Source organism: Thunnus maccoyii, chromosome 22, assembly GCF_910596095.1.
Source record: "Thunnus maccoyii chromosome 22, fThuMac1.1, whole genome shotgun sequence".
Taxonomy (NCBI): Eukaryota; Metazoa; Chordata; class Actinopteri; order Scombriformes; family Scombridae; genus Thunnus; species Thunnus maccoyii.
The window spans coordinates 12,053,804-12,073,305 of NC_056554.1; the positions used below are offsets into that span (position 1 = coordinate 12,053,804).

The 19,502-nt window shown below is 40.3% G+C and overlaps 1 protein-coding gene across 5 annotated transcripts in view; it reads right to left on the reverse strand.

Moving 5' to 3' along the window:
* Window positions 1-19,502, reverse strand: part of LOC121889097 (RNA-binding protein with multiple splicing-like) — a 44,914-nt gene extending 25,412 nt beyond the window's left edge. For 2 of the 5 annotated variants that reach the window (XM_042400779.1, XM_042400777.1), the window contains exons 1-3: window positions 19,008-19,501; window positions 1,444-1,521; window positions 638-676 (exon numbers count right to left, since the gene is read on the reverse strand). In XM_042400779.1, coding sequence (XP_042256713.1) covers window positions 638-676; window positions 1,444-1,521; window positions 19,008-19,070 — 180 coding nt within the window. In that variant the 5' untranslated portion in view covers window positions 19,071-19,501. Of the gene's footprint in view, window positions 1-637; window positions 677-1,443; window positions 1,522-19,007 lie in introns of all 5 variants that reach the window. The other 3 variants (XM_042400778.1, XM_042400776.1, XM_042400780.1) reach the window with 2 other exon arrangements.

Sequence of the window (19,502 nt, forward strand, 5' to 3'; positions counted from 1 at the left end):
AAGATATTCCACCACCAGAAAGAAATCTCTCCTTTGTTCTTAGTTTTAAAGGTATTATACTCAGCACATTCGATCTAAATCGCCCTAAACCCTTCTAATGAGCATGTCATGTCTTCACGGGAAACAGTGTAACGTGGTAATAAGTACACTGACATGAAGCTAAATTGCTTAACTCTGAATGTGGACACCTGCCAGCTGAGCTCATTTTCAGTCCTCCGCCCCTTGAGGCAAAACTCCACCGTCAGTACTGCTCTTGTCAAAACGCTCGTTTTGACACCTCAAAATTCTTCCCCGTCTCCCTTCCCATCCCCGCGCATCCCACCGGAGTTGACTGTCTGTGACTACAAGCATAGTATGTGACTGCCAAAGGCAAGTTGGTGCAACACTTTTTCCCTTCCTCCAAGCCAATAAACTTTTTTTTTTCTTCTGTTCCTGACAAAGGGTGCTAATCCTTCATGGTCAACAAGCTGATAACCCAGAAAGGGGGGGAAATAGGAAAAAGAGGGACAAAAAAAATAAAGGTGTTGATGAGCAAGAAGTTGCAGACATGTAACAGAATGACGACAGACTGATTGATGGCTTCATTCATCAGTTTCTTTGTATAGAAACATAGCGCTCAATGTGTCTTGACGCATACCTGTTTTGAAGTGAGTTTTATCAAGGAGCCTTCATAGCCCTGAAACGAAGGAGAAAAAAAAGAATAATGAAAAAGACTGTTAACAAAGACAAAAGTATTATTTCTATGCATAGAATATAAATATTTTAGTAAGCAGATTAACAGGTCATGCCAAAATATTGCATAACAACACTTAATATAGTAGTAAAGGTTTCACATTTTTGGCATTGCAGGGTCACAAGTGACTCACAACTGGCTGTGTTGTTTCATGACTCATTCTCATGAAGACCATATGGAATTAATTGTTGTGTCTTACCTGTTTAATCGAGATTTACTGCTTTCAACACTCATGATATAAAGTATTTACTCAGAGCACTTGGTGCACATACCAAGAGCATTATCTAAGTGAGGGATTAGATGCATAGCAATTGTCTCATTATTCACTTAAACTGTGCTGCTCCTGCACCATTAAAGTACATTATACTAGGGCGACAATCCAAAAAGCCTGCAACATCTGCATACGTTCACCTGAACTAAACTCTAGGACTGTTTGTGCTGTGACAAAGTGAAGTTTCTGAGGTGAAGCAAATAGCTTTGTTTTTGTGTCGCAGGCAGCGAGCCATTTTTCCATGAGACACGCACACACATAAGCTTCTCGTGGATCAAGATGTGATTGAACCTAGGCTTTAGGAACACAGACACTTGAACCTCGGGAGAGTTTCCATTGCCGTTTATTTCATCACCATTAATGGAGGTCCCATTGACTGTTGGAAAGAAAAGCTGCTAAGAATAGCTGCAGCCCATCCATTTAAAACATACAAACATACCTTAAATGGTCTGAACAGGAGATAGAGCTCCCGCGGCTTAATATCCAGTGGTAGCCCACTGACAAATAGCGTTCGGACCTGTGGAAGACAAGAAAGAGATCATGTATTTTTCATTAACCTCTACTAGTTATAAATAGCTACCTTGCGTACCTGACAGTAACGGATGAGGTTATGAGGGAGGACATTGGAGAAAGGGACATGAGTTTAACAGTTCTCTAGGGTTGGCTTTAAACCAAAAGATAGACTTTTCAAATACTGATAGTGATGTCTTTCAGCTCAGCAAACACACTCACACATGCTATCACACATATACACACACCTCTCTACAGTAAGAGTATTGTGTTCTTCTGTGTAATCTACGGCCTGCTGTGTTTTATGGCAATCCTCCCTCAGAGTCCTACCCTCTGTTTTACATTTGAACTCTTCAACTTGAAACTCGAGTTTGCATTGCAGGGAGATTACAATGTATACATTAGCAAAGAGAGACTAATGGAACATTTAATTGTTTAGGTCCTTACTGAGTCAGAGAGGGTGTAAAACCACAGGGGAGTAACATGAGAGAGACTCCAAAAGTGCTTTCAGAAGAGGAAGTTGTTACTGTGTTCATAGAAAAGAAAATTAATGCAGTGTGATGGCTCCAGGTGTGCTGCAGGTATAGTCAAGGTTTTTATAAAGTTAGGAGCAATCAAATCTCAATTTGATAGAACACTCTTAACGTGGATATAGTACAAACTCCTTCAATACTGACCGTGAGAAACAGAAAAATGTGGAGTTGAAAAAAAGGCAGATATCACTAGTGAGTAAGAGATACAGCTGATAGTAGTTGAGTGGGAGTATACTCATTTGAGGTACAGTATGTTCTGAGAAAAGGGACCAACTAGAAATATTACTTTGGAAACTATGGGGAGACTGTACTAATGAACAAAGTAAAAATTTACACTAACCTGTAAAAAGTGCAGTTGAGCAACAAGTTTTTAAGACCTGCCACTCAAATAAGGTTAAAAAGAACTGGGGGATGCTGTGGAGCAAGCTATGGAGTAGAAAGTGTATCATTTAGCTTTGCAGAACAAACAATTAAATAAATGGTAAATGAACTGCATTTATATAACACCTTTCTAGTCTTCTGACCACTCAGAGCGCTTTACAATACATGTCAACATTTACCCATTCACACACATTCATACGCTGATGGGAGAGGCTGCCATGCAAGGTGCCAACCTGCTCATCAGGATCTAATCTAATGCACATTCACACACACACTCACACATCGCTGGTGCAGCCATCGGGAGCAATTTGGGGTTCAGTATTTTGCCCGAGGACACTTCGATATGCGGACCTCCTGAGCCAGGGATCGAACCGCTGATCTTCCGATTAATGGACAACCTTCTCTACCTCCTGAGCCACAGCTGCCCCATAATAAATAACTCATTTAAAGGCATTTTGCTCAAAGTTGATCCAGTGACACAGTATTATTAAGGTATTAGATTAACATCCACACTGTATCATGGCGCACAAGACCACTAAAGGACATCAGACCGTCGCACACACACCAAGACCTAGTTCACTTGCTGCATCCTTGACCTCGAGAAGGGTGAGAAAGGTGCTGTAGCCCCCGCTGGGGCTCCCAATATGGAAGACTTAAAACATGAGCTGCTTTCCTCTTTGCATGCGGACTTTGTTGCCATGATGAAAACAGAGGTCAGAGCGGCCTTAGAGAGCAAAATGGCAATAATTAGAACAGATGTTTATGGGGTTAGAACGGGCTTTGAGGACTTTAAAACAGCCATCAACACAGAATTAACAACATTGCACAATACCATGGGAGACACAGAACGGAGCCTGACTGTCTGCTCTGATGACAGTGAAGCTCCAAAAAGGGAGGTAAAACAGCTGGGAGTTCTGACTGACTCATTACAAAATAAATGTGAAGATCTAGAGTCTAGATCCAAGAGGAATAACATTAGGACCATGGGGTTACCAGAGGGTCCCAGTAGTTGCTACTCAACTTCAGTTGCAGACCTGTAGCAGGAAGCATTCAACTTAGATGATGCTCCGTTCATAGACAGCTCCCACAGATGATTACAGCCGGTGCCAAAGCCAGGACAGCACCCCAGGACCATTGTAGCACACCTTCATTATTACAGTGACTGTGCCAATATACTGCATCTCCCCAGGGAAAAGCAGAGGATTAAGGTGAACACATGACCATCTCAGTCTACCCTGACTACACTGCACAGGTGGCCAAGGCACAGGCAGCCTTCAATGGTCCATCACTCGATGGTGCGTGACATCGAGAGCAGCTCAAACGGAAAGACAGACACTACCCTAGTCTGTTGATGATGCCTACACAAATATAGATATATATAAACTAATAATGACATCTTGAAACAAGATTCTCCACCTTTTGATACATGGTGGGTACAACAGTTATGTAAGTATCCACTCTGGACTGTTCCATTTCAAAATTTTATAGGTTTGGTGCTCTTTTAAGGGCTATATTTTGATACTAATGTTTCTACCTCAGGCTTGGGCTATTTTTACCTGATGCTTTTATTGTTAATATTGCCGTTGTTATGACTGTTATTGATGATACTGTTTCTGTTTGCTACTATAAGCTTTACACTATTCTGATTATTATTACCTTTTGTGCCTTAAAAATCTGACTAGACATGTTCTGCAGGCCTTAGTTTAGTGGTTTCCTGGACAACAAGCACCTTTTATGTACTTTTACTTCCTTATTTTAGTTTAGAGATTAGTGAGATCTTCCATTTGGGGGAAGATCTGCATAGGGATTTAAGACTCCCTTTTTACTTATTTTTTTCCTTTTTCTTTTTTGTTTGTTTTTATACAATTTTTCATTTTGATATAAATGAACATGGGGACTATAAATTATCCAGACCCAAATCACTTGATCCAATTGTGCAGCTTTTAATATATTATGGCATCACCTTGTTCCAGTACTTTAGGCTCTATTTGGCTCACCAGCTGGAACATTAAAGGAGTCCACCATCCAATTAAACACAGACGTGTGTTTGCACACGTAACATTTCTGGGCTCAGAAATTATTTTTCAACATGAAACCTACCTCCGCACTAACGAACACACCCCTCTTGAGAGAGTCTCCATTGGACAGATATTTTGTTACAAATATGAGGATAGGTCCAGAGACACAGCCATACTGATAAAAAAGGGAATTCCTTTTGTTCCAACTTCAGTAATTGCCGATAATAATGGCAGATACATAATTCTTGCTGGTAAACTTTTTGGTTCACAAATTGTTTTAGCTAATGTCTATGGGCCAAACTGGGACAACTCATAGTTTTTCTCCTGCTTTATAGCTAAACTACTAGATCTCTACACACAACATCTGGTTTTGGGAGGTGACTTCAACTGCGTGCTACACCCAAGCCCGGGTCCAGACCTAGACCCGGGTGCGATTAAGGTTCTTCTGTCATTTATTGATTTATACAAACTTATAGACCCATGGACACCCTACAACTAAACAATACTTGTTCTTCTCGCTGGTTCACCTCTCGTTTTCACGAGTCCAATGACTGACCCCAAACTAGCTTCAAAGCTACTATAACATGTCAAGAAATTACTCAAGCTATTAACTCAATACAAAGTGGCAAAAACTACCTTAAATGATGACACAGGTAATCATTTCAGTTCTGTCAAAAAAAGGCAGAGATCCCTTAGACTGTGGTGCCTATCAGCCTATAAGCATTCAGCGCTCTGACAATAAAATTCTCACCAAGATCCTCTCTCAACACATGGAGACAGTGATTCCTAACATCATTGCACCTGACCAAACGGGTTTTATTCCAGGCAGGCAATCTTTTAACAACATGTGTAGACTGTTTGATGTGCTCTACTTTTCTCATTCTGCCCAGCAAGCAGAAGTTGTGCTCTCCCTAGATGCAGAGAAAGCCTTTGATTGGATTAAATGGAAGCACCTTCACCCAGTTCTGGAAAGATTTGGATTCAGCCCATCATTCATTACGTGGATCAGACTACTTTGTACAACCCCAAAGGCGTCAGTGTGAACCAGTTCCATATGTTCAGACTACTTTCTCCTCCATCGCAGCATTAGACAAGGCTGCTGCCTATCTCCATATTTATTTAATATTGCTATTGAACCTTTGGCTATAGCCCATAGAGCAGAAGAAAAGATAGCTGGCATCGTGAGAGGGGGCTCTACCCATAAAGTTTCTCTCTATGCGGACAACCTCCTTCTCTACATGTCTAACCCAGTAGAATCCTTACCTTGGCTAATAGATTTGTTTCACCATTTCGAAAAACCCTTGGGATATAAATTTATAAATTTTCCAAAATTATGCTTTTATTTTTCCTATTAATCAAATAGCATCAGATCTTAACTACAATAGTTTTCCATTTAAGCTGGAACATCATTCATTTAACTATCTGGAAATTACTGTTATGCAATCTTATAATGATTTATATGGCCATAATTTTAAAAACTTGTGAGACAAAACTGGATCTGGAAGACCCCTTTAAGAGAATGCCTAGGTCAATGGGAGGACTGGGACTGGCTCTGTTTTATTACTGGCCAATATAGCCAATATAGCTAAATTAACTTACTGTATCACAGTGTTTGAAAATAAAAGTGGCCCCACCTGGGCCCTTATGGAGACCCTTTCTAATCCCAGAGTCTCTCCAATATCCATACTCCACTTCTATCAAACATGTCAATAATCCTGTGACCCTGTATCTTCAATCAGAAAACACTTTAATTTCAACAGTACATGCAGCCATATGCCCTTGACACATACTGTAACCATTTTTCCTCCTGCCCAGACTGATGCAGCATTTCAAATGTGGCATAACAATGGTTTGATCTTTTTTAGCGACCTATTTATAGATGGCACGTTTGCTTCATTTGAAATTCTCCATCAGGACCATATTAAAACAAAGGCACACTTCTTTAGCTACCTCCAGGCCCACAAAATAGCAAATGTTAACCTGGTTTATTAGAGAAAAAATCTACAGTGAATGCTGTGGTCTTCCAACTTAGGGTTACAATAAGGTACACAGACACTGTGCCACTCAGTCAAATTGGTAACTTTGAGCACACAGACAGTGCCATTCCTTCAATAACACATTCAAGAGGTCCTTCAAACCTCCTGCCAAGTGGCAACCTGGCTAACATTCTCCAAAAGGGCTTGTGTGAACAGCAGAGGTTCTTTCAGCATATGCAGACACATTAGCACCAACTGCAACATTTAGTAAACACAGACATAGCAGCACTACAAGACAGAGATGCTGAGACATCCTGTCACATCTCATGAATGCAGATCTGGTTACATTTAGGAGGTGATGAAACAGGAAGTTCGATTTGTTGCATGTAGTTTTATCCAGGATCTGTCCTTAATTTAGGCAGCAGGCAGTTGTTAAGAAAGGCATTTCTAACTCTTAACTAGAATTACATGAACTACATGTGCCCCCTAATAACACAACAGCTTTATTTTTTCATAAAACCTCTCATATTGACTAGTTTTTGAAAAAAATCACCTTTTCTCCAGTGTAGTGATGCTAAGATAACTGTGGCGCACAAGAAAGAACAGACAAATTATACATTTCATAGACAAGTTTGTTATCTAAATAGGCAGTAATCATGCTACATACCTCGAATTATCACCTAATTGAAACTAGCCTGGTTCAGAGAAATAATTGCTTTAGTGCACAAGAGACATCATAATCAAACAATAGACTGTGTGCATCAAACCAGCTTCCACAAGCTCCACCCTACACACCAACATCATTACTGTGATAGTGGATTTGGATGCATAATTTAATTATTTTTTCAATAATCTGATTCTATTTAAGGCCAAATTTAGAATAAAACTGTAGGTATGCAATTACAGAGAGTACATCCAAAGCACCCAGATTCATTAAATAGTGGATTCACAACTCAGGGGACAAAGGAACTGCTGAAGTAACACTACACCTCATTCCCACATGTAACCTGATACGCACCGCTGGTGCCAAAGGCAGAGCAACACACAAACAATGGAGCTTAGCAACTGGGGGAGCAATAGCTGGCGAATGCTAACCCGGCCATCTAGCCAAAAATCACCTCGGCCACTTTCTCACCTCCATTCTTATCTTATCTTATCAGAACTGAGCTGGACCCTGCAGGGCCATCACTGGGATCTGTCTCCGGCAGATCTGTTTAAATAAACTCCATTGAGGGTCTCCTTATATGGTAACAAAGAGTCAGAACAGGATGGCATCAATCAGACACAAGCAAGGCCAGTCAGGGACAGCTGTTGAGGCTGATAAAACTAATAGTGCAATGGTTAAATGTTCTCTAAAAATACTAGCGCTAAAACTAAAAATCTAAAGAGGTGTTTGAGGAGTGGACAGCTAAGTCACGAAAAAGCTTTTTGGTTTTGAAATCTCTGTCATGAACTGGTTTTGTTTTCATTATCATTTTCCCTATTTCAGAGAACATGGACTTAAATCTTGTTACAGCTGCTCATGACCACAAAACGATGCCAGGAAGACATCAGAGACAAAAGATCTGATGCTGGATGCTGCACTCTCATGCTGCTGTTCAGATGACAGATTTTTTTTTCACTCTCCAGTTTTTTTGTTTCTCTTCATGTGGAGAAAAGTCAACAATGAACATCAGAATAAGCAGATAAATTGGGTTTGACATTTAGAATAAGATTACAGTAATGGTATGGATGTATTCGTAAATGAAAATCATGTCTACTGAAGCTTTATCTCTTCTCATTTTCTGCAACACTACCTTAAACAGAATGTTGGCACACATAAAGAAAATCTTACTCATCTATCCTCCCTTGCCAAGCTATCTAAGATCCCATCTTTGATTTAGCTCCCATCCTCAGTCATGAGGCTAATAGACACTTAAGACCTGGATATGCCGCACAAGTTAAGACAAACAAGCACCACAATGTGTCCTTTACATGCTCAGAACAATGGGACATTCTTGTCTGTGTCGGACCTCATTCCTGAGACTTCCTGACGTCAGCTGTTGTGATACATGATCGTTTTGCGGTGTGTCCGGTGTAGAGCAGGCTGCACACGCTGGATACGGGATGATTCACAGGCAAATGTGTCAACACTTCTCTCCTGCAGACATCTGCTGTTGATTACAGTATCAGTCTTTATTTATGTTGCTCGCAGAGAGTTCAAGAAGGCCCACATTGCAACCAAGTAAAGACATCAAGGTGTAGTAAACTAAACTTAAGGTCGAACCAGGGGTTAAGCAGAATCCTCACATTTCGTAAAAAGCAAAGATAAACCTTTTGCCACTGTTTTATTGGGTTTTAGAGACATTGTTTTATTGGTTCCTCGTGAGTCACATACTTACATTTCCATAGTGCTGAGTGGCCTGGTATGGGCCTTTGAATCATTGACCATTTATGGCGTGCTCACACACCAACATGCAGGCAGGCTTCGATCAAAAACAGCAGTCCCTACCTACCGCAAGCCAGCTGAGTACTTCACAGCCGGCGTACCACCACAGTTCCCTGGCAACGCTGAGGCGGAGAACAGCAGAGTGTGGAGCCCCGGGCCAAAAACATCAGATCCTATTAATGCCACTACTGCAGCAAGTCCCAAGGGATCAATGTACCTCTAATCAGAGATCCTTGACTCCACAAGCCCCGGATGAGGTCATCACCTTATTGATACTCTATCATTGCACCTTGCAGGGTTTCCAGTGCCTCTCTAAGGTTCTAGAAGAGGGGGTGAGGGGCCTCTACTCACAGCGACACTCTTAACCCTATCTTGAAGGATAATTCCAGTTTATGGAGAGCTGAAGTGAGACGAAACTTATATGTTCTGCTCTATTAGTAAGAAAACCTAATTTGCTCTAATGCCAATGGCTTAAATATACATATATAAGGATGGTACATTTTTTTACAAACACAATTTCCCATGAGCCCAAGACCATCACAGGTTAAATATCACCACCCTGTTAGAAAAGGTGAGTCCATGGGTGAGTCAAGTGGCAGCGGCGAGTTTAGATGTGGCTAAAGGAATAGCAGGACAGAGAGAAGTGAATGGTGTAGGCCTTTTTAGACAACAGAGATTAGAGGTAAAAAACTGAAGAAATTGAATTAGAAGAGAGAGCTGGTGGATATCATAGATATGGAAGATACTACTTTACGATAATGTAAATACACATGCTGATGGGCTTTTAAATGTTCATCAGAGCTGTAGGGTTTTTTTTATGCTAACAGAGTAATTGTTGTTAAACTTTGTTAAAATCACAAAGGTTTCAACCTGTAATTGCAACTGCTGTAGTAGATATTTAGCTATCTTGGAATATGGAAAGTTTTTTCAGAAAGACCATCGAAAGAAATGCTGAATGAGAGATTGAATTGCAGAAGCTAGTGGAACAGTAGCTAGCATGGTAATGACTGGTGCTACTAGAACTATAAGTACTTGGGTTTTACTTTATGTAGGTTTGGTAATTGTTTCTATTGTTTGTTATAACACTGTATTCACCAAGTCATTGTTGGGATCTGGGAACAATGCAACATATCTTGCTCTGTTGAACTTCTTTAGCAATATTGCAATCATTAGCAATTACCCTGATGACAATTTTATCATGACCAATAGAATCCTACAAAATCTACAAAAAAAGGATCCAAATTGTAATAAAATGAAATATCCTTGATATGAGGCGAATACAGGGGCAAAAGAAAAAATAACTCCGCTTTCACTACACAAAGGCTAATGAATTTAGCTTTGAGCCAACACGTTTGATGCAAAAAAGAAGAAAAAAAAACAGGTTCAGATTGATGTTTTTCTTGCTTTACTACTGAAATGTCATGAACAGGAAAAGGTTCAGGCCCTGAAACCAAGAGACCAACCTTCCACAAAACAGTCACGTCCCCAATAAAATGTCAGGTCTTAATTTTACAAAGCCAAAATTTACACCACAACTGATTCATTCAAAACTTACAATACAGTATACAAGATGTTCTTCAACAAGGATTGGAATTTGTCAGCCATAAAGTGGCTTGATTTGTCTAATTAAACGACCCAGCAATTTATTCATGTGTCATTTCTATTCAGCTTGCGTTGTAGACTGAGATAAAATTTGTTACACCTATTGCCTGAAATGCCTCATTATAATCTGACGCACTGTGTGACTTTCTCAGATATTTGCTCTGACTTTAATTGAGTGCTTTTTTGACCGTTCATTCCGGCTGAAATGAGGGACACGACCTTGGTGCGATGTGAGATGATTACTGTGTTTCTTTCTCCCTCCCTGTGTGTGTGTGTGTGTGTTCGACAGCCAAGTTAATAGATAGAGGTCCTTCAAGCCAACATGTGGCCGGACACAGCTCTAACCTTGAAGCAATGAAAGAGAGGGTACAGTAGCCCATTGTGGTGTGTGTGTGTGCATGCAACAATGCTGCGATTACCTGCATATGAAATCAAAAAAGCACAAAAGAAATCTTTCATTGCACACCCACATGAGTTGTTTTCAAATCCACACACACACACAAGTCTTCGCTGTGACCGAGCTAAAATCAAAGTCTACCCATAAGCCCGTGTGAGCTCGGGGCAAGTTGAGTTTTCTTGCATCAGTTGAGCGCCGCGTTATTAAAAACAGTCTTACTGACAGACTCCCACACTCCTTTGCTGTCTGAGTTGTCACTGCTCTGTGTTGGCATCGCTCTCCATCATCCTCACAAGTTTTTTTTTTTTTTTTTTTTTTCTTTCTTCATCTTCTGTGTCAGAGAATGTGAAGAGTGAGAGACTGCAGGCCTGTGAGGTGTCAAACGACCATAAATGGATGACTCCGTTTGTCTGTTAATCGCAAGGGTTCAACGGGTCAAGTTTCACATTCGGGGTCGGGGGGTCACAGGTGAAGCCGTTATCAGGTTATTACGTAGGTCTGGGGGTTAACTGTGAGGTTGAGCACACTCTTAACATCACGACTGATCTTTGAAAGGAGAATTTCTTTGTTTTTCTCTTTCCTCTCTCTTATTCCCACAAGTGCTTTCAACCAACAATTACGGCCCAGTAAGAGTCTGTAAATGTTCCAACAGGTTAACCTTTAAAAGACATTTAAACAAATGATCTAGGAAAAGCAAGTAAGCGCCCATTTCACCATGTTTTTCCTTCTCTTGCTCCGAGACTCTTTTCTTCCTTTCTCTATTATAGTTTCCCTTGTTTTAAATCCAACCTGGAAAAGAATACTTGTCTTAATCCCACATATGTGTTCTTTTTTTCTCATGAACCAGTTTTGGCCTCCTTCAGATGTCATTTGGATGACATGTGTGGAAGAGTGACCCATTCACAGATTGTCAGTTACACATCAGTTTGACTCCTTGGCTGTCAGCTTAAGGTTCATCAAAATCCTTCATACTAGTTTGCTCTCTTCTTCCTTTCCCTTTATCTGATGAGTCTCAATGAATGGACTTAACATTCCAAAGTGCTCATTAACGTGAACTAATCGGCAAAGTCTGTGTCGGCCTTTCTTGGGCTCCCTTTGTTGCCGCTTGCCCAAGTGGACACCTTAGACTGTTTGGTTTTGAGGTTGGGTGGGCAGAAGGTTAAAGTATCCCGCACAAGCGAGGAAAAACCAACATTAGATACTCAGTCATCCTCTGTGTCACCATAAAGACGTCTAAGTCTGCTGCTAACTTGTTCCTGTTCTGTGATGCTACAGCTGTTCTTGTTGGTTGGTGAGGGCACTTAAAAATCCCTCATTTCTCACTTAACCCATCAATTATTTTTGGCTTTTAGTGAAATGTCTCAACAACTACTGGACATATTGCCATGAATTTTGGTTCAGATATTCACTGTTTCTGTGAGGATGAATTAGTTGAGCTAAGATGGCAATCATGGTAAACATACTTGCTAGCCATCAGCATGTTAGCATTTTGAGTATCTTAGTATTTAGTCTCACAGAGCTGCTATGAGCATATAATAATAATATTAATGATAAGGCACTCAAAGACACTTAACATAGATAAACAAATTTTCAAAAAAGAAGAAACACAACTTACGACGATTAATAGTCTCCTCTGTTGAGAATTAAACGATTCTCAAAATTGCTGCTGATTTTTTTTGTTGTTGTTGTTGTTGTTGGTCAACTATTCAATCTTTAGCAATACCTATCATGTTTTTAGTTTAAAGGTAATTACTGAATGTATTTGAGCACAAATAGCTCCTGTATTCAAAATGCTTAGCCAATGATATCCAAGAGCAGTGATTGATTGAGTGGACATCTGATCCTGCCTATAAAAAGAATTTAACAAAATCTAATTTCATTAATGCCTTTACTGTAAATGCATTTTTATGTGCTTAGAAATAAAGTCTGAATTCTTACAAAAGAGGATCTTTCATTTTCTGTTGAGTAGCTAATCTACATTTCCTGGAAAAGTATAACATTACATGTAATTACATTACAGCTTACAATGGACAACATAATAAGAAATTAGCCCTGCTTGAGCATTTTAGGGGTATTCCATCAATGCCTATCCACAGACTTTTCTTTTACAAGCCAAGCTTGAGAGGTGTGACCTTGGATATCTAACGTTCGCTGGCCGGCCAAAAGGCTGTTGGCACACAGTTGAATAGTCGGACGGACAAGTTTCTCCTTGTTACCGTTCTGCCTGGCTCGCTCCTGTCTTTAGGGCTCTTCCCATGACCATAAACGGTCCTTCTGTTCAGATCTCAGGGTCATGCTTTCAACTTATGGGCCGATAAGGGATAAGGAGTTTGTCAGCTGGGATTAAATGGGTGCGAGAGCGAGCAGGACGAGAGGAGGAGGGAGTAGGTAAGAGGAGAAGAAGAGTGGCAAATTATAAACAGTACCAGGGTGGAGGGAGGGAGGGAAAAGAGGGAGGAAACGGCGAGAGAACAAGATAAAGAGAGAGAAAGAAGAAACAGGGTGGGACAGACGAAAGGAAGGAGGGAAGGAAATGGAGGGGAAGGGAGATAAAAGTGGCGAGAGGGAGCACCAGAGGAGGAGGCAGATGGATGGAGGGGAGGGAAGGGGGGGGTCAAAAAAGAAATTAGAGAATTACTGAGTGAAAAAAAAAAGTGTGCATAACATGAAAGAAGTGTGAGGGAGTGTGTGCAAAGAGAGACAGAGAAGAGTTAATGTAAGGTGGATAATTATAGCTTGTGAGTAAGCAATATTAAGTGGAGGTGACAGAATAAGCACATAAATACAGTATGACAAAGCAAGACAAGATGGCTGACACTGTCTAGGCAAAAGCTCCACTTCCTTCACTCATGTAGCCTATCATTTATTACAAAGCAAACTCAAAGTTGACAACGCAGGCCTTTTAAGGAAAGTAGCACCATTCAGGAGTCTTCTCTCCTCACTCGTCAGTTTTAATAGCTTATATATCGCTATAAATAGATATATATATATCTAAATATCTGTTGGGACAATTATTTATCGTTCACTTTTTTCTTTTCTTCTTCACATCCGTTTAGCAGACTCCTTTGCCAGCCGTTTCTGACACTAAGCCTTGTTGTTGTCTTTTCAAATACCTCTTGTCGCACAGCTGACAAATGGCTAAGATAAGATGACAATTCCCCCGGCGTTTTTATAAATAAACTCCAACCTATCAGATGGGTAGATGGAACGAGGTTTTACTGCCTATGTGAGCCTGTATAGGAGCCTTTTATTGTGTGTATTAATGTATATTTCATAGTATATCTTGTTTTTTTCTTACTGAGAGTCTTAATCTACAGTAAATCTCTGCATATACTGTCTTCAACAAACCGTGAGATCCTTTTTATGTTTTCTCCTTTTTTGCCCATCATGGCCACTTTACCCTCTAAGCTCCCCTCTGATAACGTTTCATGTCACTGAGAGTTAATATATCTGCGTGCCCTTTTCATAGACACATGCACACGTAAGGACCACACACATGCCAACGCCACCGCGCTACAGACCGTCGTGGCCTCCCTCCACTTCACCGTGCTTCTCCAGCAGCGTAGCTCCCCACCTACATCTCCTCATGGAAAAGGTCACGCTGGCCACATGACCTGCTATTTGAAGAAGACCTGGTAGATACCCAAAGCAGGCCGAGCACAATCCAATTACACCCCAGGGAGATGCGCCGCATTTGCTGAACTCTGCTTGAGTGATATTCTGTTTCTCTTTGGGCGCTTGTAAAGATCCACTTACGCATTTATGGTCAACTAGGAACCAGAATCAACAGATGTCTTACGAGTGCTGAGACGCCTGCTGTGGTACACTGTTACTTCCAGGAAAGACAGTTTGACTATGATTGGGCCAAATACGAGTTCAAGTAAAACATAGTTTCATCCTGTAGAGGAAATTATAAAAGAATAGATGCTCTGTGTTCACTCATTTGTCAAAAATCAAGCGCTGTTTGCCAGTGGACCTTCAAGGCTGAGGAGGCCGAGCAGGTCCTGACTAGTAAACAGGATTTAGAAAGAGAGGGAAATTGGCAGCAAGAAGGTTAAAGGTCAAGCTTAGTCAGGTGACTTGACCGGCTATGATGCATTCCATATACCTACAACCTGTACTGCGGCTTCACCTTTTCACTGTTTCTCATCATTCCCCTTCCAAAAATGTATTAAAGCTACTGCTGCAACAAATGATTATTTTCATTACTCATTTGTTTTGCTGGATGTATTAATAGAACAAAAATACTTTTATTAATCAGTTGTTTAGTTTGTGAAATGTCAGAAAATAGATAAAATGGCCTTCACAATTTCCTAGAACAGATAAGTGAACATCTTCAAATGGCTTGTTTTGAAATTGAAAACCCAAAAATATTCAATTCACAGTGAAAACAGCAAAGAGCAGCAACTTTTTACATCTGAGAAGCTGGAATCAGCAAATGCTTTGCTCTTTTGCTTGACAAATTACTTAAATCATTAATCAATTATCAAAATTAGGGCTGAAAATAACAAGTATTTTCATTAGCAATTAATCTGCTCACTATTTTCCCTGATTAGTTGATTAAATTAGTCAGACCACAAGTACATAAGCCTAAGATTTTCAATTTACTATCATATAAAACAGAGAAAAGTAGCAAATCCTCACGTTTGAGAGGCTGGGAGCAGCAAATGTTTGGCATTTCTGCTTCATAAATAACTCATAGGATTAATCAGAATTGTCAACACTATTCATTTCAGCACTAAAAGGAGATGAACAACCTTTAGTAAACACGGTTTCCTTCCTCCCTTCACCGCATGCACTCTGTCATGATATGTTACCATCATGATAACACTAACATGCCTGGAATCTGTCACCTCACCTCAGTCTTAATGAATATACTTAACTCTCTCCATAGTTCAGAATGTAAAAAACATGTAAAAACATATGCAATTCTTCTATTAAACCCATCTGTAAATGAGTTTTATGAAAAATAAATCCACTCTTGAGACTCTTCGGGTCTCTTGTCCTTACAAGGTCTGGAAACCGCAGCTTGTTGAAACATATCTTTGACATTCGCCATGTAAGAGACGGTGGCATGTCAGCCAGACTGCATCAGTGGCCGTTGAGTGCCACAGTATGTGAGAGCATCCAGAACACCTGATAATAAAGCTTATCAATCCAGCTCACAAGATTAGATGCTGCCGGGGCTGAAACCTACATACCTCGTCTGCAACAAGACCATGTTTGGTGAGCACTGGTCCACACAAGATAAACATTAAGCATCGTCAAGTTTTGGTGTACACTGATGATGGCGTGTGAGGTTGAGCAATGAAGCGGGCATGAGAAGCCAAGCTTGCTACGGAGCTTTACTGGTGCGAATCAGTGATCCATTGAGTCACATACTACACTGTGCAGGGGGGGGGGGATGCCGCTGTTGATCAGCATGTGAGAGTCATACCAGTAAGGTTGTTAAACTTTGGCTCCCATAAGGTCATAGTTTATGGTTACTTTAGTGCTGTTAAGCACAAAGCTGTTTGGCATTTTATAGTTAGTGGCTTCGACTATAGGGGAGGTTTTCTATGCAAGGGATGGATGGAAACAAGAGGAAAACAGAAAATATGGAAATAAGACGTCTAATAAGTCTACTGAACATCAGTAAACCTTGAAATGTATGAAAATAAAACACTACATCTTTGTGTGGAGAGTCTGTTCATGACTTGTGTGCAAAAAAAAGTGCAAGTCATGGCATCTCAACCAGAAATAAGTCACATTATTCTTGTAGTTTTGCGTTTTTTTGTGTGAATATGCACACCTGCCTGCTCTTATATGCGAGTGTGAATGTGTGTCTGTGTGGTACAGTCTCCCTAAAACCTGCTGCTGCTGCCCTGCGTCTAACACACAACCTTACATAAAGAGATAAAGCTGTGCTGTCTAACCTTACGTTAATTCACAAGTAAATTGAAGTCCCTGCCAGTCTGGATGGCTTCCAAACATTTCTACAACCATTAGATTGCTCTGGCCATTACTCTCTCAGTCTCTGTGTGTCTGCTTTTTACACAATGCTCGTCTAGCCCTCCTGCTTGTGCACATGACAGAATTTCAGATGTCTTTAAAGGGTATGCTAGTTTAAAGATGTATTCATCAAAATAAATGACTAACGATTGTATTCACTGTAAGCTAATCTGTCACTTATTTTCTTTTTTTTTTCTGTTTATTGAACAGCAGAAAATAGCAAAACACACCTATCACAAGTTCCCCAGAGCCCAAGGTGACATCTTTAAATTGCTTTCTTTGTCCAACCACCAATCCATGAGCCAAAGATTTCATATAAAACAGAGAATGTTTTCCATTTCTACTTGAAAAAATCACTTGAAGGATTAATCGGTTATTAATATAATCGCAATTCATTTCCTGTCTTTAAACAAAGCGTTTAAAACAATTTTCTTGTAATGTTTTGTCTTCACTGAGGAAAAGAAAAAGGAGCCAGTAGCAACAAAGGAACAAAAATGTTAAGAGTAGTGCTGAAACAATTTGTTGATTATTTGATTAGCTGATCGACAGAAAGATATCCACAACTACTTTAATAATCATTTAATTGTTTATGTCATTTATTGAGCAAAAAGTTGAATATCTGTAGGTTTTGGACTGTTAGTCGGAATTGAAAACACAATTTTTTCATTATTCCCCCATATTTTTACATTAAAGTTAATCAATAATGACAATAATCATTAGTTGCATCCTCAGAATCATGTGCTGGTACATATACCATGAAATAATACTACTGCAGTACTGTAGCATGCGTACACAAGGTCACAAAGTGAGTGGAGCTGGTCAATGTGAAACTCTCGATTAGACTTCCAAGAAGTCAGTTCCTCTCACTTTACTTCATCTGTGTAGAAATACACTAACTCCCTGCATCCATAGTAACCTCAGCGGTGGACCAAATATGGTATTACATCAGGCTGGGTACGTTTGGCTATTCGGTTACAAAGTGACGAACAGTACACCGAGCCTTAATCAAATTGCTCCAAGAGAAATATCAGATATAATTTGATATACCTTTCTTACATCACTTGGCTGCAGACATGTGGAGCTCTGAAATAACAAGTCTGTCGTTTGCATAGAGATACTTCCGTGCCAAAGAAAATCACCCCATGCAAAGAGCACCACTACAAACTTATTTACCAAGGAGGAGATATTATGGAAGCGGGTCAAGATTGTGAAATGTTTACAGAGGAGGAGGAAGAGGAAGAAACCGGGCAATTATCCAGCATATTGGAGAGGACATACATATTGAAATGGATTACTTCACAATTTCTTTTTTGGATAAACAATATCATTCTGCAGTGTAAAGATGTAATAAGTCATATCTTGCTTGGCTGTAAAGCAGCGGGCCACAAAGAGATATTGCCTACATGTTGCAGCAGCAGTTGTTTGAACTTCAATTGCTCCCTCAGCTTCAGTGAAAACTAATTCACCCTGGCTGTGAATTCCCTTTACTACTGCTTTCCAGTGTCGTATGAAGTCTGCCTTTATGGTACAGTAAGCCTCCTATTATTATAGACTGTAGGCTATAGCCATTGCCTCAGACTTATTCAGGATTTGCTTGTTAGAAATTCATAGATAGATAGATAGATAGACAGATACTTTATTTATCCCACTGGTAGGTCTTGCTTTGTTCTTTACTTTTGGTAACTACTCAGGAAGTAAGTGTCTAATAAAGAAAATTATGAAGCTGATGTTAAGTTGGCTTCAGCATCAGGTAAATTACAAGAATTATTTGGAGAAGAGAGAATATGTCTAAAGAAAATACATGACAGGTGCCAAATTTAGTTAGAGGATGATTTATAGTGCTTCGGAAAACCCCCACAGGCTATTAAATGCTACACGTGCATATAACATGTCAGGTCTAGCAACTTTTACATGGCAAAAACTGGGTTATAAACACAGAAAATGCAACAGAGTTACTACAAGAGACACCTCAATTCGGATATCACAGGAATATTTTTGACACCAGGGGTGTTATGTCGGCTTTGGGCGTTAACTCGCTATTAGCGCCGCCGGTTCCGTGTGAATCGCTTTATTAAGATGTCGTTATGGGTCACGGACCGACCAATTACAATCACACGCGCTACAACAGCAGTGAGCCCAGGTGCTCGCGTCGCGTGCGGATACATACCTCCTCTTCGTGGTTGGTGAATTCACTCTGCTCGTTTTCTTTCTCGATTTTGTTGTTATTCATTCTGAGCCGGACTCTTTTATCACTTTCACTTTGACTGTCTTCTTCTTCTTGTTCTTCCTTCTTTGTGTCTTTTGTTTCTGCTTCGCTCTGTTCTTCTTCTCCGGGACCCAATTTCTTTTTTTTTTTTAAAGAAAAAGAAAAGCACCGTCCGACAGACAACAGTCCGCGTGCGGCCGCTGTCCTACTGACCCGAGCTTCCCCGCTAGTTTGGTGACATCAATCTCAGCAAGGGTATATTAAAAAAAAAACCCAGAAAAGTCAGCTGTGAGTGGTGTTTCTGTGCAGTCCGATATTCCTCAGCATTCCCTGGAAAGCTTCTCCGGAGGCTCTTGTTGCTGTTCCCCAAAATGAAATACAGTAAATGTTCAGTGGACTGCGCCGCAGGCAAACTTCTCTCCCCATCCCCTTGTGAGGGAGGAAGGGAGGGATGGA